General features: G+C 46.0%; 1 protein-coding gene across 1 annotated transcript in view; it reads left to right on the top strand.

Annotated features, from left to right (window-relative positions):
* The window catches only part of PRRX1 (paired related homeobox 1), a 96,734-nt gene that overhangs the window by 43,799 nt on the left and 28,341 nt on the right, over positions 1 to 24,594 (top strand). The window contains exon 2 of the mRNA XM_089501298.1: positions 8,087 to 8,262. Coding sequence (XP_089357424.1) covers positions 8,087 to 8,262 — 176 coding nt within the window. The remainder of the gene's footprint in view (positions 1 to 8,086; positions 8,263 to 24,594) is intronic.

The following is a 24,594-nucleotide window of genomic DNA, read 5'->3' as shown; positions in this document are numbered from 1 at the left end:
CAAGCTGAAAAGCAAAGAGAACATGTAACAGTACCAGATCCCAATGATAGGATAAGGGAGAACAAAGTTACATAGAGGCTGCGATAGCAGAGGCAAAAAAACAAAACGCTAAACAATACAGAAAAATGCACCAATTTCAACAAACAGGAGTAAAAGACCCCACAAACGAAAATTACCTCACCAAGGATCCTGACGCTAAACGGGAGGGAGGCCCTCGGAGACGCAGGATGTCCTGGAAAACCCGCGGGTGAAGCCTCCAGTCGCTTGCATCTCTCCAATGTCTCGAGAACCAGTCTGCTAACAGGTTCTCCGGACCCGGAAGATACTCCGCTTGCAGAGTGATGTTGTGAGAGAGACAAAAATCGAAGATGCCTTTCGTCAACTCTCTAAGGAGCTTGGAACGCGTACCTCCTAGGCGGTTGATGTACCGCACCGCCGAGATGTTGTCCATTCGGAGAAGGAGGCAGCAATCGGATCGGTCCCTTGCCAAGCTGCGGATAGCGAACGACCCCACAATCAGTTCCAGACAGTTGATATGGAGTGAGCATTCCTCCAGCGACCAAGAGCCTCCCGTTGCCTCGGTAAGGGGGGGGGCTGCGCCCCAGCCCAGCAAACTGGCGTCGGACTCCAGGATGAAATCAGGCTGGGACCCGAAAATGGCCCGGCCGTTCCAGGCTTCCATATGACGAAGCCACCAACCCAACTCCTGACGAGCTTCTTGATTGAGCCGGACCGGCTGATCGTAGGAAGGAAGAGAGCGAAGGTGTTGCGCCTTCAAGCGCTGGAGAGCCCGGTAATGCAATGGAGCTGGAAAAATGGCCTGAATGGATGCTGAAAGCAGACCCACCACTCGAGCCAGCATGCGAAGCAAGCAAACCTCCTTCCGCAAGAGGACACGGATCTCCTTCCGAATCGTCACCATCTTGGATCTTGGTAGACGAAGCATGGCCGCCTTTGAATCTATGATGAACCCCAGGAACTGAATCCGTTGATGTGGAACCAACTCGGACTTGAGCGTGTTGACGATGAAGCCCAACTGATGTAGCCTCTGGACCACAAAATCCGTCTGTCCCTGGAGGAGATTCCGACACCTGGAGAAAAGAAGAATGTCGTCGAGGTAAATAATACAAGTAATCCCCCGAGAGCGGAAGAAAGCCATCACCGGCTTGAGGGGCTTCGTAAAGCACCAGGGGGCCGAACTGAGGCCGAACGGAAGAGATCTGAATTGCCAAAGTTGATCGCCCCAGAGGAACTGAAGGAACTGTCTGTGTTCCGGGTGGATAGGGACGGAAAGGTAGGCGCTCTTGAGGTCTAACCTCATGAACCAATCCCCTTCGGACATAAGGTCCCGTAAAAGGTGAATACCCTCCATCTTGAAGTGGCGGTAAGCCACAAACGTGTTGAGGGACCTGAGATTTATCACAGGGCGAAATTCTCCGGAGCGTTTCCGGACTAGGAAGAAGGAACTGAGGAAAGAGATGGGACCCCTGGACCGTTCGATAGCCCCCTTGGCCCGTAATGCCCGGAGTTCTGACTCTATCTGACGTTGGTCAGACACGGATCTGACCGCCGGAGGAGGCCTGCTTACCTGGAAAGGGGGAGACACATAATCTATCAGATAGTTGCGAACTGTTTGGAGGATCCAAGGATCTGACGTAATCCGCACCCAGAAAAAACGGGAGATCCTGCCAGCAACCTGTGGATGGGAAGAGAGACAGGAAACATCTGTACTCGCCGAATCCTGAGCGCCCTCTGGGGAAACCGGAAGAAGCTCTGCCTCTGCTGCCTCCTCGCTGTGGAAATGGTCGCTGTTGAAAAGCCCCGATAGGACGGTTGAGTCTGCTGGGAGTATCTGGAGCCTTGGTAGGAGGAACGGCTGGCGACCCGGCCCCGCGGTCGTCCAGCCCTGGTGGAAAAACGAGGGGCTGGCTGGAATACCTTCCTCATGGAGAGCTTGGCTTTATTCCACGAAGACAGGAGGGAAACATCCCGATTAAGCTCTTTGACAAAGGCGTCGCCAAAAAGCATTCCGTTGGCAGCTGCTCCCAAGTCCTTGGAGCCCAGTTCCGCAAGCTGAGGATCCATACGTAGCAGGGCCGCCTTACGCCGTTCCGAGGCAACGGCGACGTTAGTGTTTCCCAGAAGGCAAACAGTCCGGAGAGCCCAATCCCGGACAAGTTTGGGATCCAGGGGAGAAGCCTGGAGATAAGCCCTATCCGCTAGAGACAGAATCTGGGTAATGGGACCTACGAGATCCAGGATTTTATCCAGGGCGGATTTAAGACCCTGCTCCAAACCCTTCCTAGGATCGTGCCTAGCGGACAAAAGGGCGACAATATTAGGGTCAAGCTCAGGTGTGAGCGCCACCTTGTCGGGAATGCAGGGACGAGGACATTCTGCCCGGAGTTTATTGCGCACCTCCTTAGGTAAAGGTTTGCGCAGCCATTTATGAATATACAATGCAATGTGCTCTGGAGGAGCCCATTCAGTAGCCCTGGGGTGGCGCATTGTGGTGGGATCAAATAGGGCAGTGCCGGAGGGGTCTACGACCGGGAGGTCAGTAGAAGTAGAGGCAGAGTGGGGGTAACCGAGGGGCCTCCGGAATGATGGGGTTCATTCAGGTGGGGTTCCTCCACCAAACACTCACGTATGTATCGTGAGTCCAAAGTCCTGGACGAGGCCAGGTTAATTGAAGCCTCAGAATTATCGGAACCCTCAGCCTGCCATTCGTCTATGATGGAGAGAGGGAGTTGGAGGGACTCCTCATCCCCAGCGGTATGATGCCCGGAGAGGAGGGATGGGGCAGAAGTTTTAGGGCGTTTGGCAGGAGCCTTGCCCTTGCCTGCCGAGGCACTGTTGCCCTTCCAGGGGCGTTTAGTAGATCTAGTCTCCTCCTCTGACTTCTCAGAACCTGAGTCTGAGATAACATTAGAAGGGGCCACCGGAGCTGGTGGTGGAGGCTGGGTCGACTGGGGCATGGAGGCTGACATTCTAGCTATGAATGACTCAACTGAGGAGGAAAATTTAGAGTCCAGCCATGCCATAAAGGCATCCTGGCTCGGGGCGTTGTCCTGAGGCATGATATTATCAACAGGGGCTCAGCCTGAGAAATATATGTGTGTATATGAGACAGGGACTCAGCCTGCCGAAAGCCAATAATGTAAATTGTGTGAACAGCAGGGGCTCAGCCTGTATAGATATGACAGGGACTCAGCCTGTCTGAAGCCAGTAGCAATAAAGGCTCCAATAATCTCTGAGGCACACAGAAGAAATGAACACACAAATTCAGGGGCTCAGCCTGATTGAAATAGTGAGACCGAGGGTTCTGTAAGGAAAAACGAGGTGACAACAGTAAAAATCGGAAATCAAGACACAATGGCATCCAAATCCTGAAAACGCGAGATCCGGACACCCCAAACAACATGGCCGCCGAAAACGGCAGCAATGTATAGATAGGGAAACCAAGATTGCTGCCGCCACAATAAAACCGTGAAAAAACAAAGATGGCGAAGCGAGACCTCACCGCCAAACCCTAATGGCCGCCGTGCGGCAACGAGGGAGGAGAGCTCCGGGAAGCCCGCGTAACCAAAAAAACGCCGGCAAGGGAGACGCCGGCACACAAAACGCCGGCACACAAACGCCGGTAGAAGATCGAAAAGAGGGTAAGGAGGGAGCAGAACAGACCACAGCAATCCGGAGGGGTAAAAAGAAAATATATATGAGGAAAATAAGGGGGGGCGAGATGGAAGGGGAAAAACAGAAGCCCCCAAGGGGGGAAAGTAAAAAAGGGCAGCAATGCCGGGGAAAACACAAATAAGCCGCAGTGTGTGTGTGTGTATATATATATATATATATATATATATAATTATTTTCAATGGAAACAATAAAGAACAATTATGCAGCAATATCACATGAAAACCTGTAATGGAAAAAATCTGACCTGTCGCTATCAGTGAGCAGCAAAGAAAGAGAGAAGTGAAAGGACTGGCTAGGGTTTATATACCTTCTGAAGGATGTTTATTGGTTGTTTTTTCTTTGATCAGTATTTCTTTCTTTGCTGCTATTGGTGAGACGTAAAGGAAGATATGCAAAATAGGAAGCCTCCTGTCTTGCCTTAAAATACCGCACATACCCGGAAGTGCAGTGTAGCATTATTGTGTTCCGGTTACTATAGTAACATAGTTTATTCAGTTTGTGCACAATCAGTAATGTTTTAAAGTGATGTGAAATATATTCTGAGGCTCCTGAGAGCTCATTATGTTAAATTTAAAGTGCTATAATGTGAAAACATGATTGAGGATTGACTTTAGATATTAAATATATCTATAATATGTGATATAGTGAATATACGTCTATTTACTAGACATACTATCAAAGAGTACTGATAATGTGCAATGAAATGTGCAAACTGCAAATAATGCAAATGGTGCAAATAGCAAATGTGCAAAATGAAAACTAGTCCAAAATTTAAAGTGACAGTACAAGTATGTTTCCAGGTGTTAACCCCTATCATAAGCATTATATACTTTTATTATTAAAATACATAAATAAATCACATTAAAAACCATGCATGTCTGTAGATGCAGCACTACAAAGGTGCGTGCAAATGCAACATGCAATACCAACTCACTTTAAATCACCATTATTATTATTAAATGGACAAATCAATGGAATTTCAAAATCCCTAATTCAAATATGCATAAATATAAGGCATGTTTAATAATTTAATGTGTCCATTATTATTGAACATAGTTCCTTATTCATGTATAAATCTAAATTCAACTTAAAGACACTATAGTTTTACGATTTATCTCAGGATACATCTATTGTCTAATATAGTACCAGATACCACAATTAGACCAAGCAGATCTCTACTGGTATAACTCCATCCATATAACACAAAACATTACACTATATGATTTTGCACAGTATCCACTAATATGTTCTAAACTTAGCGAAAGAGTTACATATCAGTCACAGACAGTGTTCTACTCCCTAAGTACCTACTCCAAAAGGCTGCATACAGGCATTAGACACTAACTATATACAGTTTGCGAGATAACTCATAAAAAGGATGTATATGTGAGCTTTTCATTCAATCCAAAGGGGGACATTGTCTTTAAATGAATATATATATATATATATATATATATGTGTGTGTTTTAGCATGGATGCGTGTGTGGAGGGGGCACAGGGAGGCTGATGCGCATGTACTGGCTGCCTGAGCATGATAGGAGTGTGATTGCTAACAATTGCTAGCAGCTAACACCAATCACACTCATATCATGCCCAGGCAGCCAGTACAATAACTTTATGTAACATAGTTCATAACATAGTTCATAAGGTTGAAAAAAGACCAAAGTCCATCAAGTTCAACCTATATACATATTGTGTCCCTACTGTAATATATATTTTTAAAAATTGCGGTCCCCAAAATGAAGGTGCGTCTTATACATGGGAGCGTCTTATACTTGGGGAAATATGGTATATATATATATATATATATATATATATATATATGGACTTTTTTGGTGACAGAGGGGCAACATTTTTAATTAAATTAAATTTTTAATTAAACTTTTTAAATTTTTTTGTAATTTTTATTTCTTTTTTTTACCAATGCACTGATTAGTAAGCTGGGCTCCATTGACTTTGCATGCAGTACCTGCATTCAACCTGCAGCGAGAGCTTGAGAGTTGGTGACGCTATCTTGTGAATGACGGCAACGTCATTTACATGATGGCACTTGTGGTTGCTTTTCGGAGCAATCATAAGGCTATTGGGGTAGGGGGGTTGTGTTGCTACATGCCTCGATAACAGTCATGCAAGAAAAAATGAGAGTGGAAAACCTTCAAGAACAAATACTGAAGGAGACTTGGTATGGTATAGGTTGTATCATAAAAATGAAAGATGGGCACCAGGCATAGTTGGCCGGGTTGAAGGCCCCAAAAAGTATGTGATAACCACTCAATCAGGTGTATGTTGATGTCATGTGAATCAGTTACGACCAAGGTTAGAGAGGAGAGAACAGTCTGATGAGGATTGTCAAATACCAAAACAATCAGATACAAAATTTGATATTTGAGGTGGGGTTTGGCGTGATCCAACAACAGACTCTGACTCAACTGAAAATGAGGACTCAGAGATACCAACCAGTAATGAAGAACATTGTGATGCCAGTAATGAAGAAATCCGTAATGATGAGTCAAAATTTTTTAACCAGGAACAAACTTGTCATGTTCGTACTCCCAGAAAAAGAATTCCTGTTGCTCGTTGGTTGCCAGAAAAGAATCTCAGAGACACTAGCCAGAGACAACGTGCCATATACCAAAGGAAACTTTGTCAAAAGAAGAAACAAGAAACAGTTTTCAAGTTAACACAAGAAAAAAACTACAGATGACTTATTATTTTGTTGCATAAGTTATTGTTGTTATATTTATTATTTATTTAATTTAACAAACAAAACAAAAAAATTGAGTAGGAAAGGAGATGTAGTGTTTGCTTGCTGCCTGCTTGGATGGATGACACTGGCTTCCGTACAAGCATGATGTCATCAACTGGATGGAGCTGGCAGGTACATAAAAAGACAGTTGACAGTTGATTTTCTTTGTAAAGGTTAGCAGACAGTATAATAAAAGCATCAGTTACAGATTGAAATGGTTATTGCATTATTACGCTATTAAGGATATAACAGTTTGCCAGTGGGGCCAGTGAAGAGAGATCCTATGATCTCCCTTACCAGGCCCCTTGAGGGCTGTGGGCCCCAGTGCCTTGCCCAAGCTTCACTCCCTATTATTCTACCCTTGGTTATATTTGCATGCATTGCCTGACTGGCCCACCGGGAAACCGGGAAATTTGCCGGTGGGATGGTCGGTCCGTGGGCTGGCAGACCGACATTCAAATCAGTCGTCTGTCTGCGAGCACGGCAAGTTCAAAGTAGCCGTCATGCGCCTCTAATACTGCCACCGCCAGCCGCCCAATGAAAGTAAAGCGTCCGGCGTACACACACCGTGCCGCCCAGTGGCAGTAATGCCTCAGCTCTTTGTCCCGTCCCTTTTAAGATGTGACGTTCAAGGGGCAGGCTCACAAAAGAGTTCCTCCTGACAGGGAGAGGATCGTCACGTCGGAGGACAGCAGGAAAAAAAACCACAAAAATGTAAGTATTACCAAAAAAATAGTTAGGGGTTATAGGAAAGCAGACCCATATTCAAGCGAGGGCGAAGGGGAGAAATTGCCTTGGGATAAAAATGTAATAATACAAAAGGGGGGTGGCTGGGTTGTGGTATTACAAAATCAATAGGGGGGGTGGCTGGGGGTAATACACATGGCAGTGGGGGAATCAATAGACAAGAGGGTGGTTGGGCATCACATTAGCCAATACAAAAAGAAGCCCACTGGCAGGGCACACGTCTAGGAGCCCACTGGCAGGGCACACGGCAAGCAGCCCACTGGCAGGGCACACGGCAAGCAGCCCACTGGCAGGGCACACGGCAGGAAGCCACTCTATGTAGGTGAACCGGCAGTTTTACAAAAAAAATTATTTTTATTTAATTTTGTTGCCTTTCATTGAGCAAGGGGGACAGAATGCTGATGCATGCTATACATCTGGTAGCAAAAATTACGTACTGTCACAGGTAATGTTGAACATGTCTTCTAAGAGATTTGATATTCATACACAGATAACTATTCCGTGGTTTTTTGCTTCAGCTTGTGCCTCTGAGGTCTTTTTTGGGGTGGTGTAAAATTATTGTTTAGGTTAAATCTACAGGATTTCACTTTACATTATTTCCAAAGTTCTGCTTAGCATTAAAAATGTTAAGTGGTCTTGACCATAGATTTGTAGAACTGATGGTATTATTTGCAGATGAAAAGTTGCAACAGAAATGATGGAGCCATCTTGCGACAATGATAAAAAAACACCCGTGCTAAAGTTTAGTCCTAGCAGGCTGAGCTCCCATAGAGCAAAGTATTTAGTCTTTGTTATTCTCACAGTATCACAAATGCAGTCTAGCAACATTGGTGCGGTAACGATGTGTATATACATTTTTTCATGTTTAGATTAAGATAGAATCTTTATATTGTGCAGATGAACAACTGAATGCAGAACAAAAGAAAAAAAGAAAGCAGAGGAGGAACAGAACTACTTTTAACAGCAGCCAGCTACAAGCTCTGGAGAGGGTGTTTGAAAGGACACATTACCCAGATGCTTTTGTACGTGAAGATCTTGCACGCAGAGTTAATCTAACTGAAGCACGAGTCCAGGTATTTTTATACATTTGCCTAATTTGGGGATTATGCTAATCTAAAATGTTCTACAAAGAATACATTAAATGCATGTGGATTTTTAAAATCATTCCTAGTGAGCTTTAGGACTTCTTGGACTATGTTTAAACCAAAGGCAGTTTGGCAGCTTTCAGTTTCGGTGATATGCCCAACCCAACCCCTGGGTATCAACAGCTCAGAAAATATACTCAAAGAGATTATTGTTGTCTAATTCAGTCAGCAGTGGCGTCGGCAGGGGGGGGCCAGAGGGGGCCATGGCCCCCCCTACATCATGCTGTGCCCCCCGGTGTGCCCCCCCAATTGAAACGCCGGCTTTTTTTTTTTTTTAATAGACCCGGAGGAGAGAGTGAGAGGCGCCGAGCGGTTGCTGAGGAATAAGTTCTGAGCAACCGTTCGGCGCCTCTCACTCTTCTCCGCGACCGCGAGGCCTCTTCCTGGTTCGCAGTGCCGGCATTTCAAGCCGAGCGCCGGTATATGTCGTCATATCCGGCGCCCAGCAGTGAAGCCGGCAGAACCAGGGATACAGAGACCTCGCGATCTCACCGCTGGACAAGCCCAAGGTAAGTGAACTTCAAAGGGGGGGTTAGAAAGTTAGGAGGGGGTTAGAGAGAAGAGGTAGATAGGAAGTGAGAAGGGGTAGATAAGGATAGATTGGGAGGGAGAGGGGGTAGATTGGGAGGGAGATGGGGGTGGATGGGATACATTGGGAGGGAGAGGGGATAGTTAGGATTGATTGGGAGGGAGAGGGGGTAGATAGGATTGATTGGGAGGGAGAGGGGGTAGATAGGATAGATTGGGAGGGAGAGGGGGGTACATAGGATAGATTGGGAGGGAGAGGGGGGTATATAGGATAGATTGGGAGGCAGATGTGGTAGATAGAGAGGCAGATGTGGTAGATAGGGAGGGAGATGTGGTAGATAGGATAGATTGGGAGGGAGAGGGGGTAGATAGGATAGATTGGGAGGGAGAGGGGGTAGATAGGATAGATTGGGAGGGAGAGGTCTTTATGGGACAAAAACGGCGTACGTTCAGCTGTTTGGGGACAAAGTTGACATAATGTGTAACTTAGGTGCTGGTCAGGTTCTATATGGGCAGTGTGGACACCAGGGCTGGCTTTGGGGTGTGTGACCAGTGATCTATGCCTGTAATTTAGGGGGGTTTATCTATACCTTTAATGCAGAGTTTATATGTAATTTCCAATTGATTTATATCTGCAAAGCTGGGTTTTGTGTCATTCTGTTCATCTGTATCGGCTATATTTCCATACATTATTAATGTTTACCTGCAAATATAGGATTTGCATGTCTTATTCAGTTGATCAATACCTGGAGTGCTGTTTCCATGTGTTGATTATTTGATCTAAACCTTCAGTGCTGAGTGTACATGTGATTTCCAGTTGATATATACCTGCAATGCTGGGTTTGTGTGTTCTGTTGGTTTATACCTGCAATGCTATGTTTCCATACATTATTTATGTATACCTGCAAATACAAGGTTTTTTTTAATCTCATTCAGTTGCATGTGCTGTTTCCATGTGTTGTTTATTTGATCTATACCTGAACTACAGGGTGTAAGTAAAAGAGCGCTATGGTTTAGTGAATGAGGGGACAAAGGGACTCTGGGGATGATTACAGGGGAGAGGACCTCTCAATGTCATGGTGCAGTCAGAAGGAGGGAACACTGCACTGACTCTCACTGTCTTCCCCTGATCTGCAGTCAGTGTGGCAAATATATTGGCAGCAGGGTCTAATATTAATATATATTGGCTGCAGGGGCTAATATTAATATATATCGGAAGCTGGGACTAATGTTTATATATATCGGCTGCAGGGCCTATTATCAATAAATATTGGCTGCAGGGGCTAATATTTATATATATTGGCTGCAGGGACTAATAATATATATCGGCAGTAGGGGCTAATATTAATATATGTTGGCAGCAGGGTATAATTTCTATGTATATCGGCAGCAGGGTATAATATAAGTATGTATCCGCAGCAGGGGCTAATATTAATATATATCCGCAGCAGGGGTTAATATTAATATATATCTGCAGCAGGGTCTAATATTTCTATATATCTGCAGCAGGGTCTAATATTTATATATATTGTCAGCAGGGGCTAATATTAAATAATGAAAAATAACTGTCACTTTAGCTGTTATTTTGAAATCATATTTTAATCACAGTCTTTACTTCAAAGAGATAAGTGCATATTATGTAGTTAAAAATGCACGTCTAACGTGTGTGTGTGTGTGTATATATATATATATATATATATATATATATAGTGTATATGTACCGTTTTATAATTGGCCCCCCTACTTTGGTCCCTGGCCCCCCATGTGCCCCCCCTAAATATGAAACCTGGAGACGCCACTGTCAGTCAGCAATACTCAATCCCATCAAACAAACATAAATAACTAGCAAATAGAATACCAGTACTCTCTGTATCAGTTCAACAATGTATGTGATCATATCTGTATCACAAAAGGCTACATCAAGCTAATCTTTTAGTGCCTTTAAGGTTTCAGCAACACCTGCAAGGTACACCACAACTGAAATCTGGTTAAGTGACCTGCGGCTATTGTCACTTAATGTTTCAAACAGGAGCCTTATTATTAGTGATAAAAGAAGAATATGGTTTCACTTAGTGTTGGAAGCACAGAAAAAAGAAAGAGCGGTCCTGTGAAACAAAAATATTTTCTCCTTGAACATAAAATGTAGTGCTTTGTACAATGGTATATTCAGAAATGTAAGCCAGTACTGACAAAACTTGGTTTCATTTAGTCTTGTTGTGATATCTGCAGACCTGAAGGCTTCCATTGTTGTCAGTTGTGTGATATTTTGGAAGACTTTCTATGCACAAAAAAACTCACTGAGCTGATTCTTTATGGCAATGTTAATGTAACCCTGCTTGTAGAATTAAATTGTTCCAGACATAGACTAGACTTGTGCATTTGGATTCGTATGATTTGGAAATGTAACTAAATTTGCTGATTTTGTAAATTTTTACAAATCCCTGAAGAGGAGGCCAGACACCCATGAAACGATCGAAAACACAGCAAAAAGATAAAATTTTTTGTCAATAATTCATGGGCTCTTTCAATATCACTCTTTCACACTCCCTGAATGTCTGTTTCTTTTTTGCCAACCACTACCACTTCAGGCTGGGTGAATGCAATTGAGCCATTCTATTGTTTACCACAAGGGAGTATGATAAGGTATCAGAGTGTTTGACTTGTAGATTTGTCGAAAATACAGTTTGAATAGATAAATAACTTAAGTTTAACTTGATACCAGTGATACAATGTTTTGGCAGGAGTATTAGTTCACATTCCAAAACTTACCTAATTCCTAAATGTACAGGTCTGTTTGTAAACTCATTTACAAAATTTGACATTCGTAGTGAATGCTGGGAAATGCTGCATCAAATACCCTCTCATATTTATTTCTCATTTATATTAAAATGTGACAATCTGTAAGAAATAGTCAGATGGTGTAACTAAAGTATGTGCAAATTACAGTTTTTTCAGAATAAATAATCAAATCAATTAGATAACCCGCTGGCTTAACAACCAGCTGACTTAATTATCATATTTACTTCATCATTTATTTACATGTCATCATGGAGAAATATATCTCACAGTGCTGCCACTACTGATGGACATTTTACGTTAAATGTTTGATGGACAGAATTTCACAGCCTGGAAAGTTCCCACTCTATTGTATATTGAAAATGGCATTCATTAAATGGTCTAGCCCATTCTGGAACTCATCAATCTTTAAATTACCATATTTGCTCAATTATAAGACAACCCTGATTATAAGACGACCCCCAAAGTTTGTTTTTTCCTTTTATTTGCCACCTCCCCATATATGCCTTATATGCCACTCTGCCCCCCAGAAATGCCTTATACTCCCTATATGCCACTCTACCTCCCTCATAAGCCACTCTGCCCCAGATATGCCTTATACACTCATATATGCCATTCTACCTCCCTGACATGAATTTTAACCCCCTGTTTGTCACCCCCCCAGATATGCCTTATATACCTTTATATGCCACTCTTCCTCCAGAAAACCATTGAACCCTCCATGCCACTCTTACACCCCGACTTATCAGTGTATCCATTTACTTGTGACCCGTGCTTCAGACTCCCTGGTGTCTAGTGGGCAGTGGCGTCGCTACAGGGGGGCCAGGGGGGGCAATTGCCCCCCCTAGGTTAATCCTTGCCCCCCCTGTTGCCCCCCTGCCGAATTTATTTGGAAAAAAGTCGCAATGCGACTTTAAATCCCGTCTTTTTTTTTTTTTTAATGCGGAGGAGAGAGAGGGGCGCCTAGCAACCGCTCGGCGCCCCCAATTCTCCTCCACGAGGCCTCTACCTCCGTCGCGGTGCCGGCATTTCATCCTGAGCAGTGAAGCAGCGGCCACCGCAGCAGAGAACGAAGACAGAAGCCTCGCGCTCCCGTCGCTGGACCTAAAGGTGAGCGAACTACAAAGGGGGAGGGTAGATAGTGAGTAGGGAGAGGGGTTAGAAAGTGATAAGGGAGGGAGAGGGGGTTAGAAAGTGATAAGGGAGGGAGAGGGGGTTAGAAAGTAATAAGGCAGGGGCGTCCAACATGCGGCCCGCGAGACCTCGAGGTGCGGCCCGCGAGACCTCGAGGTTCGGGCCGCGTAAGATCGCCAGCCAGTGCAACCGATCTTACGGGCCGCACCTCGAGCATGTACTGGCTGACTTGGCATGATAGGAGTGTGATTGCTAACAGCAATCAAAGTCCCATCATGCCTAGGTTCCAGCACTTACACATCCGACCAGTAAATGCTGGAACCTAGGCATGATGGGACTGTGATCACACTCCTATCATGCCAAGTCAGCCAGTACATGCTGAAACCTATCTAGCTGCCCCCCCTTGTGTATTGATGCTGCCAGCAGTATGGGGTCTGCACATCACTTACAGCCACCCTGTACTAGCATGTACTGGCTGACTTGGCATGATAGGAGTGTGATTGCTAACAGCAATCACAGTCCCATCATGCCTAGGTTCCAGCATTTACTGGTTGGATGTGTAAGTGCTGGAACCTAGGCATGATGGGACTTTGATTGCTGTTAGCAATCACACTCCTATCATGCCAAGTCAGCCAGTACATGCTGAAACCTAGCTAGCTGCCCCCCTTGTGTATTGATGCTGCCAGCAGTATGGGGTCTACACATCACTTACAGCCACCCTGTACCAGCATGTACTGGCTGACTTGGCATGATAGGAGTGTGATTGCTAACAGCAAGCACAGTCCCATCATGCCTAGGTACCAGCATTTACTGGTTGCCTGGGTATGATAGGAGTGTGATTGCATTGTGGACGCCAGGGCTGGCTTTGGGGTATGCAACCTGTGATCTATGCGTGTAATTTAGGGGGTTTTAAATATACCTTTTAATTACGTGTTTTTTTGTGAATTCCAATTGATCTATACCTGCAAAGCTGGGGTTGTGTGTTATTCTGTAGATCCATATCTGCTATGCTATGTTTCCATACATTATTTATGTATACCTGCAAATACAGGGTTAATATGTCTTATTCAGTTGATTAATACCTGCAATGCTGTTTCCATGTATTTATTTGATCCATACCTGCAATGCTACGTTTCATATACTATTGTATACCTGCAAATACAGGATTTGTATGTCTGATTCTGTTTATTTGAGATCACAAGTGAATTTCAGTTGATCTATACATGCAAAGCTTGGTTTGTGTGTTAATGTGTTGATCTATACCTGCTATCGGCAACTGGGGCTAATGTTAATATATATGGACAGCAGGGGCATCAATACACAAGGGGCAAAAACACTAAGGGGGGTATAAACGACAATGCAGTGTGAAAAATCCATCCTGATGTAGACGTCTGTGACGTAGATTGTGTCCTGCTGTTTTTGTGCTTTTGGTTATCCATGTAGCAGAGCCTGTCCTCAGTGTGTGTGTATAGGTGTTGGTGTGGCAGAGCCTGTCCTGGTGTGTGTTTGGGTGTTGGTGTGGCAGAGCCTGTCCTGGTGTGTGTGTTCGGTTGTCAGTGTGTCAGAGCCTGTCCTGGTGTGTGGGTGTGGCAGAGCCTGTCCTGATGTGTGTGGGTGTCTGTGTGGCAGAGCCTGTCCTGGTGTGTGTGTTTGGTTGTTGGTGTGGCAGAGCCTGTCCTGGTGTGTGTGTCTGGGTGTCGGTGTGACAAAGCCAGTCCTGGTGTGTGTGTCTGGGTGTCGGTGTGACAGAGCCTGTCCTGGTGTGTGTGTCTGGGTGTCAGTGTGACAGAGCCTGTCCTGGTGTGTGTGTCTGGGTGTTGGTGTGACAGAGCCTGTCCTGGTGTGTGTGTCTGTGTCACAGAGCCTGTCCTGGTGTGTGTGTCTGGGTGTCGGTGTGACAGAGCCTGTCCTGGTGTGTGTGTTCAGTTGTCAGTGTGGCAGAGCCTGTCCTGGTGTGTGTGTCTGAGTGTCGGTGTGACAGTGGCTGTCCTGTTGTGTGTGTGTCTGTGTGGCAGAGCCTGTCCTGGTGTGTGTGTGTGTTTGGTTGTCAGTGTGGCAGAGCCTGTCCTGGTGTGTGTGTCTGTGTCACAGAGCCTGTCCTGGTGTGTGTGTCTGGGTGTCGGTGTGACAGAGCCTGTCCTGGTGTGTGTGCTCAGTTGTCAGTGTGGCAGAGCCTGTCCTGGTGTGTGTGTCTGGGTGTCGGTGTGACAGAGTCTGTCCTGGTGTGTGTGTGTCTGTGTGGCAGAGCCTGTCCTGGTGTGTGTGTTCAGTTGTCAGTGTGTCAGAGCCTGTCCTGGTGTGTGTGTTTGGGTGTCAGTGTGTCAGAGCCTGTCCTGGTGTGTGTGTTTGGTTGTCGGTGTGGCAGAGCCTGTCCTGGTGTGTGTGTCTGGGTGTCGGTGTGACAGAGCCTGTGTTGGTGTGTGTGTTTGGTCATCTGTTTCCTGGCACTTAACTTACAGTAGGAATTATTTAAGAGATAAAATCCCCTCCTGAAGTTGTAGTGACTTCAGGGGACAAAACGTTACAAGGCCCTGAAATCATTTAGTGGAAAAGTTATTTATTGTGTTATAATATTTATTTCAAGGATTAGTCGCACTCAATTGTGGCTTCAGGCTTCCCATGTTGAATGATCAAGTATTATTTTAGCCCAATAACAAAAGTATAATTCCATAGCACATTACTTTTGGAAATTATTAATGCCCCCCCAGTTTGACTGTGGTATCTTGTGTGCCCCCCCTATATATTGTTTCTAGAGTCGCCACTGCTAGTGGGGCACCCGCTGGAGGTCTGTGCGATGCAGACCTCCACTGCTGCTGGCCAGTTCTTCCGCTGGGGCTTCTATGACTAAGCGCCGGTATCACATTACTTTCCGGTGCTCCACCATAGAAGCCCTGGCGGGAGTGCTGGCAGCAGTGGAGGTTGTCTGTGCGCATCCCGCAAATGTTCACCGGCTGCGGGATGCGCACACAGACAACCTCCGCTGCTGCTGGCACTTCTGCCGGGGCTTCTATGGTGGAGAACTGGAAAGGCATGTGATGCCGGTGCTCCGTTATAGAAGCCCCGGTGGATGTCTGTTTTTTAAACTAGATACCCCTTGGGTATTTAAAATGCCAGTATTTTAACTATTTTCATGCAAGAACTTTTGCACATAAAAAAAAAATTGGGGGGGGGTCTTTTTTACATTTTGTTGGAACTGGATTGTTCCCTTGATGACATCAGTGGGGAATTACATAGTACATAAGGTTGAAAAAAGACCTAAGTCCATCAAGTTCAACCCTTCTACCTAACCTTCCTATTCTTGATCCAAAAGAAGGCAAAAAAAACCCCTAATTAAGCTACTTCGAATTCTGCCATCAGGGGAAAAAATTCCCTCTTGACTCCAAAAGGCAATCGGATTTCTCCTTGGATTAAGATGCTCTAAAATATTAATTCTATTTATAGCCCTGTATGCCATGGCAAGATGATGTCCTCCTCCCGTGAATCAATACCTATTTTTATGCATGCCAAAACCTTATTGGCCCTTGCAGCTGCTTGCTGGCATTACGCACTGTTGTCAAGTCTATTGTCTTCCATTATTCCTAAATCCTTCTCATTGGTAGTTTACCCCAAGGATATTCCATTAATAGTATAGATTGCACTTTTCTTATTTTTACCATAATGCATAACTTTGCATTTATCTATGTTGAACCTCATCTGCCACTTGTACGCCCAGTCCCCAACTCTGTATAAATCCTCCTGCAAAGAAGAAACATTCATATAAGTCTGAATTACCCTGCCAAATTTTGTGTCATCAGCAAAAACTGTGACATGGCTCTCAATGCAGCCTGGGAGATCATTTATAAATAATTTAAAAGGAAGAGGACCCAGGACAGACCCCTGAGGCACTTCACTTAATACCCTTCAAATAATTTCCCCACTACCGATGTTAAGCTTACTGGCCGGTAATTGCCCGGTTGAGATTTTGATCCCTTTTTAAATATGGGCACGACATCTGCTTTGCGCCAATCTAAAGGAACTATGCCTGAATTGAAAGAATCCCTAAAGGTCAGTAATAATGGTTGGGCCAGAATTAGGCTTATCTCCTTAAGTACCCTTGGGTGTATACCATCCGGTCCAGGGGCCTTGTCTACCTTAACAGTATTTAATTGCTTGAGCACTTTTTCTCGCGTCAGCCAATCCCATGTTTGCTGTAATGGTTACCGTATTTATCAGCGTATAACCCGCACTTATGCCCCTAAACATTGGGTCTGGAAACGTAGCTGCGTGCTATATGCCGATATGCGCGGTCCAGCACTGGCACTTTGCTCTGACTCATTACTACACACCAGACTGCGCGGGTGATGTCACTGAAGTACTGCGAGCATTCCGGCATGTCGTAATGAGTCAGAGCAAAGCGCTGGCACTTTACCCTGACACACTGAGTGCCGGACCACAGAGGAGGCAAAATGAGGATGCGTGTTATACGCCTATGCGTGTAATACGCCAATAAATAGGGTACTTAAAATTAGCCAGCAGGGGCTACACTGGGGGTATTTACTATCAACTTTACAAGCATTTGGTTTACCGGAGACATTCATTGAGGCTGTTCACATCTTGTATAGCAATCCCTCTGCGAGGGTTTATTCTTCCGGATTTCTTTCTAAACCTTTTACTGGTGGCAGGGATGTCCACTTTCTCCCCTCCTCTTTGCCCTGGCAATAGAACCTCTGGCAATTGCTATCAGGCACAATCCCGACATTAAAGGTTTCACTGTGCGATCTACTGGAACTAAAATTTGTCTCTATGCGGACGACATTGTCCTGACACTTACCGAACCCATGGTTACTCTCCCGAACTTGCATGCTCTCCTAGATACCTTTGGTTATCTATCTTACTACAAAATGAACTGGGACAAGACGCAAGCTCTCAACATTGGGTACCATGACCACTTGATTAATATAATCTCTAGAGACTTTGCTTACTCATGGCACTCCAATTTTATTGTCTACCTGGGGATATGCATTACCAAAACCGCTGCCTCTCTATTTCGGTCAAATTACCTACCTCTGTGGTCTAAGATAAGTCGATCTCAAACGGTGGTCAAAGTTGTAAATCTCATGGATTGGCCGTATTGTTTCATTCCAAATGAATTCACTCCTGAAGCTATTATATCCCTGTCTCAGTGCCTACAATTTTCTTCCAAACTGTCCAGACATGACTGTCTAAATTTGTCTGGTTGAATAAACGTCCACTACTTTCACTCAAGATTTTACAATGGCCCAAATTGATGGGTGGTCTAGGTGTTCCTATTATAAAAAATTACTTTGTAGCTGCTCACCTCGCGCAGACCATTCTCTTTTTCTCTGACAAATCATGTGTTGCCTGGGTGGACCAAGAATCTATGATGACGGCTCCATATTCCGTGAAAGATCTACTGTGGCTCCCTAAAGCTAGCCAACCTCAGATACATGATATGTTGCCCACTACTTTAATGTCCATGGCGCGGTGGGACCGTCATCGCGCTACGCTCTGTTTCCCGCTTGACCTCCACAGCTCTGCTCCACTGTTGACTTTGAAATCTCTTCTCCCTCATGTCTTCCTTGATCGCTGGATGCAACAGGGAATCATCTCCATATCTCAGCTTTTCTCTCAAGGTCACATACAAACATTTCCGGCTCTTCAGGCTCTCTTCTCGCTTCATCGTCATGATTTTATTAAATATCTGCAGATTCGTGATGCCCTACATAAACATCTTAAACACTGCTTCTACATCCCCCAATACTCCGATTGTTAAACTCTGCTTAAAAGCACCTCACGTCTCTAACACTATTTCCTTCTGTTACTCGGCTCTGATGGGTCACAGGTCTGAAGACAAGCTCCCATACATGACAGTGGGAGAGAGAAATAGGTTCCACATACGATGGTATCATGCCCTTGCCGAGGTTTCTAAAAATGTTGCGCACTTTAAAACTAACCGCCAGGTTCTTTTCCATTGGTATTTTGTGCCCTTTAAACTAGCTACAATGTTTCCCTCCGCCTCTTCTCTGTGCTGGAGAGCATGTGGGGATGTTGGTACAATGTTACACATTTGGTGGAGTTGTCCTGTGCTCTGTTCCTTTTGGTCGGCTGTTTTCAATCTCATCACTTAATTGCTTAGCATCCCGGTGGAGCAAGGGGTTGAGATGGCTCTATTGGATATGATTCCCCGCTCCTTATGGTGCACACATAGAAAGCTCCTAGCACATGTATTAAATGCAGCTAAGATTTTTATTGCCCACAAATGGAAAGTAGCATCTCCCCCTACGATCCAAGAAGTTCTGTACTCGATCACATCGACCTGTATCTATGAGCAGATGGCTCACTCAGCCTCTAATACCACACATATCTTTCAGTCCACTTGGGAACAGTGGGATGCGTATTATAGTCACACATTTTGTCACACCCCACAGGGCCATGTCTTAGGCAATATGCTTACTCCCTGGTATGTGAAAGCGGTGACCGAGAATTAGGGTTTTCTCTATCATATTTCTTTCTTTTCTCCCCTCCTCTTCTAAATTTTGTATTTTCTCCTTCCCCTCTCTCCCTCCTCCCAGAGTATGTTTTATTTGGTTTGTTCATCATATTCTAAAAGTAAAAAATTACTTGAGATTTCCTTGTACGTGATGTATGTGATATGAATGATGCAAAGCAACTTGGAGGATTGGATACCTGTAGATAGGAAATGCCACAAATAGATGTGTGGAACAGGTAGCCCAGGATGCCAGGTCAGGAATACAGGACAGGTAGTCAGCTAATGTCAAGTTTGGTACAGTAAATGGGTAGTTAGAAGTAGTTACACAGAGCAGGTATTCAGAGAAGCTAGGTATGGTATACAGAGCGGGTCAACAGAGTACAGAATCACTAGGCAGAGAGTAGTCATACACAGGAATAGTAATAAGAATTGCTAGGAAAAGCAGGAGAAACAGCAATAAAATGAAGACCACAACAGGGTGCCTGTAATTAGCATTTCCTGTTTTTTTAAATCCTGGAGCTGACTCCACCAAACCTCCTGGTGCACAGCACAGAGGTTGCAGCAAAACAAGACAAGACCGTGCAGAAAATAGCTGTAACTTGGCTGCCTGTAGTACGTATTCGATTATACCGTATTTGCTCGATTATAAGACAAGGTTTTTTTCAGAGCAAATGCTCCATGGGCCAGGCGGCCGACAGACCCGCATTCAAAACAGCCACTGAGCGGCTGCGAGCGGGATTGAAAGCCGCCTCACTTCTCATGTCTTAAAAGGGGTGGGACGAAGAGCTGAGGCACGGCCATTGGGCGGCACGGTGCATGCACGCCGGCCCCTTTAATTTCATGAACGGCCTCCACCCGCTGCCCCCACCCGACACCAGGGAGTCAGAAGCAGTGATAAGTCGGGGGGGGGCATAAGTCTTTTCTGGAGGCAGAGTGCCCCATGATATGCCTTTTAACCACCTGTTTGCCACTCTGCCTCTAGAAATGCCTTTTAACCCCCTATATGCCACTCTGCCTCTAGAAATGCTTTTTAACCCCCTATATGATAGAGAATATGATAGAGAAAACCCTAATTCTCTGCCTTCAGAAATGCCTTATACCCCCCCTATAGGCCACTTTGTCCCATGATATGCCTTTTAACCCCCTATATGCCCCCCTAGGGGGGAGGAATCAATCTAAATGTATCAGGTTCCAAAGGTGACAATCTAACAGTGGATCATCAAAAGGGGCCTCCATTCTACCTAAACTCAATTATTTTTTAATCTTCTTTTTAACCACCTCTTTGTTATCTTCCACCCATCTTTAACCTATACACAATTTTTTACCTTTAAAAACAAGTATATGAAAACCTTCTAAAAACCCTACTCAGCAATTCAGCCTTCTGTTTGAATATTTGCCTAAAAAGGGAAACATTTTAACCACTGGCATCACTGATTTTCTGAACCTGCTCTTTACCTGCCTGACCTTTACGAAAACACCTCAGCAGGATGATTTCCTGAACAAATTTCACATTCATGTTTAATTTTCAACGAATTTGGCCATTTACATTGCGAATCATTAAAAGTGTGTGTTTGTGTGGCAGAGCCCGTCCTGGTGTGTGCATTTTTGGCGTCGGTGTGGCAGAGCCCGCCCTGGTGTGTGTATTTGCGTGTCATTGTGGCAGAGCCCGTCCTGGTGTGTGGGTTTGCATGTCGGTGTAGCAGAGCCCGTCCCGGTGTGTGTGTTTGCGTGTCGGTGTGACAGAGACCGTCCTGTTGTGTATGTTTGCCTGTCGGTGTGTCAGAGCTCGTCCTGGTGTATATGTTTGGGTGTCGGTGTGGCAGAGCCCGTCCTGGTGTGTGTTTGCCTGTCGGTGTGGCAGAGCCCGTCCTGTTGTGTGTGTTTGCCTGTAGGTGCGGCAGAGCTTGTCCTGGTGTATGTGTTTGGTTGTCGGTGTGGCAGAGCCTGTTCTGGTGTGTTAGTTTGCGTGTCAGTGTGGCACAGCCCATGCTGGTGTGTGTATTTGTGTGTGGGTATGGCAGAGCCCGTCCTGGTGTATGTGTTTGCGTGTCTGTGTGGCAGAGCCCGTCCTGGTGTATGTGTTTGCGTGTCGGTGTGGCAGAGCCTGTCCTGCTGTGTGTGTTTGGGTGTGGAGTTGGCATAGCCTGTCCTGGTGTGTGTTTGGGTGTCAGTGTGGCAGAGCGTGTCCTGGTGTGTGTGTGTTTGCGTGTCGGTGTGGCAGAGCCTGTCCTGCTGTGTGTGTTTGGGTGTGGACTTGGCATAGCCTGTCCTGGTGTGTGTTTGGGTGTCAGTGTGGCAGAGCGTGTCCTGGTGTGTGTGTTTGGGTGTCGATGTGGCAGAGCGTTTCCTAGTGTGTGTGTTTGGGTGTGGCAGAGCCTGTCCTGGTGTGTGTGTTTTGGTGTCGGTGTGGCAGAGGCTGTCCTGCTGTGTGTGTTGGGGTGTTGGTGTGGCAGAGTCTGTCCTATTGTGTGTGTCTGGTTGTCAGTGTGACAGAGCCCGTCCTGGTGTGTCTGTGTGTCGGTGTGGCAGAGCCCGTCCTGGTGTATGTGTTTGGGTGCCGGTGTGGCAGAGTCTGTTCTGGTGTGTGTGTTTTGTCGTCAGTGTGGCAGAGCCTGTCCTGGTATGTGTGTGTTTGGGTGTTGGTGTGACAGAGCCAGTCCTGTTATGTGTGTTTGCCTGTCGGTGTTGCAGAGCTCGTCCTGGTGTATGGGTTTGGGTGTCGGTGTGGCAGAGCCCGTCCTGGTGTGTGTGTTTGCCTGTTGGTGTGGCAGAGCCCGTCCTGTTTTGTGTGTTTGCCTGTAGGTGTGGCAGAGCTCCTCCTGGTGTATGTGTTTGGTTGTCGGTGTGGCAGAGCCTGTTCTGGTGTGTGTGTTTGGGTGTCGGTGTGGCAAAGTGTTTCCTGGTGTGGATGCAAAGCGTGTCTTGGTGTGTGTTTGGGTGTCAGTGTGGCAGAGCCTATCCTGGTGTGTGTGTTTGGGTGTCGGTATGGCAGAGCCTATGCTGGTGTGTGTGTTTGGGTGTCGGTGTGGTAGAGCCTCTCCTGGTGTGTGTGTTTGGGTGTGGCATAGCCTGTCCTTGTGTGTGTTTGGGTGTCGGAGTGGCAGAGCATGTCATGTTGTGTGTGTTTGGGTGTCGCAGAGCTAGTCTTTGACTAGAGCGTCGACCTTGGCTTCAGTGGTGTGTATACACTCAGAACCTAATAGGTGGCCACAAAACTCTAATTTGGGCACCATAAATTTGCATTTTGTTAAGTGCACTTTAAGACCATGGTCCTGAAGTCTTTGTAAAACAAGCTCTGCTTGTGTTCTTGGTCCGTATGACCAGTGATGAGCATGTCATCTGAGAGACACTGTGTGAAAGGAATATCTGCTAAGATTGTATCCATCTTCCTCTGACAGATGGCTGGTGCAGGTGCTATGTCAAACATCATACGGTTGTATTCATACAAGCCCTTGTGCGTGTTAATGGTGAGGTATTTCCGGGAAGAGGGGTAAACCTCAAACTGTAGGTAGGCTTGTTGGAGATCAATCTTAGTGAACTTCCATCCCCCCAGCAAGTGAGGCGAAGATGTCATCTACTCTGGGTAGAGGATACTGGTCTACATCCAGTTGAGCATTCAGTACCATGCGAAAATCCCTGCAGATGCGCAAGTCCCCATTTCATTTCTTTACTGGCACAATAGGTGATGCCGATTCACTGTGCTCTATTTTGGAAATGATGCCCTGTTCTTTTAGCCAGGTGAGTTCAGCTTCCACTCCTGCTCGAAGGGCAAATGGTACTGTCCGGGCCTTAAAGAATCTAGGATGGGCATCTGGTTTCAGCTTGAGCTTCACACAGTCATTTTTCATTTTTCCCAATTGGTCTTAAAAAACCTCAAGAAAACGCTTTTTCAAGGATTCCACCCATCAATAATTCTGTGTTGATGGGACTGTAAGGGTGTTGCAAGGGTTCTTGATGATGTGTCTGTGTGGCAGAGCCCGTCCTGGTGTGTGCGCATTTGCGTGTCGGTGTGGCAGAGCCTGTCTTGGTGTGTGTCGGGGTGCTTGCTGGAAAGGTAGGGAGCATAGAGCAGGGTAGCACCAGATGGAAGGAGTAAGCCAAATACAAAGTCTGAGTGATAAATCCGGGTCAGGGCAGGCAGCGAAGGAGCAATAACAAGAAACAAGCCGAAGTCGAATACCAGGAGGTCAAACACAAAAAGGCAGGATAAATGGGGAATCGCACAGAGCAGAACACAAGGCACTAGAAGCTCAATAACTAAGCTCAGACTGGAGGGTGAGCTGGGTTTTTATAGCCTACAGGCCAGGTTCCTCCCACTGACTCACAGGTGTTACCACCTACACCTGTGAGCATAAGTAATCCCCACCATGGGGTTAAGTAAGGTTACTTTGCGGCGGACAGCAGATGGCGCATGAGGACGAGATTGTGCGGGAGCGCGCCTAGCAGCAATTGCCGTGCGCGGCCGCAACGGCGTGGAGGCGCGCCTTGCGGCAACGGCTGCAGGCGGGCGTGATGGCCGAGTGATCCGCCGCATGGCTGGCGGCACAGGAGACACGGTAGGAGGAGGGGGACGCAGTCCGCCCCGTAACGGAGCACGGCGTCCAGCCGAGGACCCCGGTAAGGGGTGTGTTGAGGGGCTGGGGGCCTGACAGTGTGTGTGTTTGCGTGTGGGTGTGGCAGACCCCATCCTGGTGTATGTGTTTGGGTGTGGGTGTGGCATAGCCTGTCCTGGTATGTGTATTTGGGTGTCGGTGTGGCAGAGACTGTCCTGGTGTGTGTGGCAGGGTGACTGTGTGGCAGGGCCTGTTCTGGTGTGTGTGTGTTTGGGTGTCGGTGTGGCAGAGCCTATCCTGGTGTGTGTGTTTGGGTATCGGTATAGCAGAGCCTGTTCTGGTGTGTGTGTTTGGGTGTCCGTGTGGCATAGCCTATACTGGTATGTGTGTTTGGATGTCGGTGTGGCAGGGCCTGTCCTGGAGTGTGTGTGTGTGTGTGGGTGTCAGTGTGGCAGAGCCTGTCCTGGTGTGTATTTGGCAGTCTGTTTCCTGGCACTTTACTTACTGTAGTAATAAATTGAACTATTTAATTTTTACTTATTCAGGCATAAAACTCCCTCCTAAATTTGTAGTCACTTTAGGGGACAAAACTTTCTAGGGCCAGAAATCAGTGAGAGGAAAAGTAAAGGTTTTGTGTTGTTTGCTTTATTTCAATCTGCATATTTTAGTAAAGGCCATATTTTCTCTCAGTAAAAAATGAGTGTGGCCCACGCACAAATACATTTCTGATGTATACCACTGCAAATCTTGGACACCCCT

Source organism: Sceloporus occidentalis, unplaced genomic scaffold (assembly GCF_023333645.1).
Source record: "Sceloporus occidentalis isolate IW3139 unplaced genomic scaffold, rSceOcc1.0.p SCAF_170, whole genome shotgun sequence".
Classification (NCBI taxonomy): Eukaryota; Metazoa; Chordata; class Lepidosauria; order Squamata; family Phrynosomatidae; genus Sceloporus; species Sceloporus occidentalis.
The sequence above is the reverse complement of the archived record's forward strand: the minus strand, read 5'-3'. Positions and strand labels throughout refer to the sequence as shown.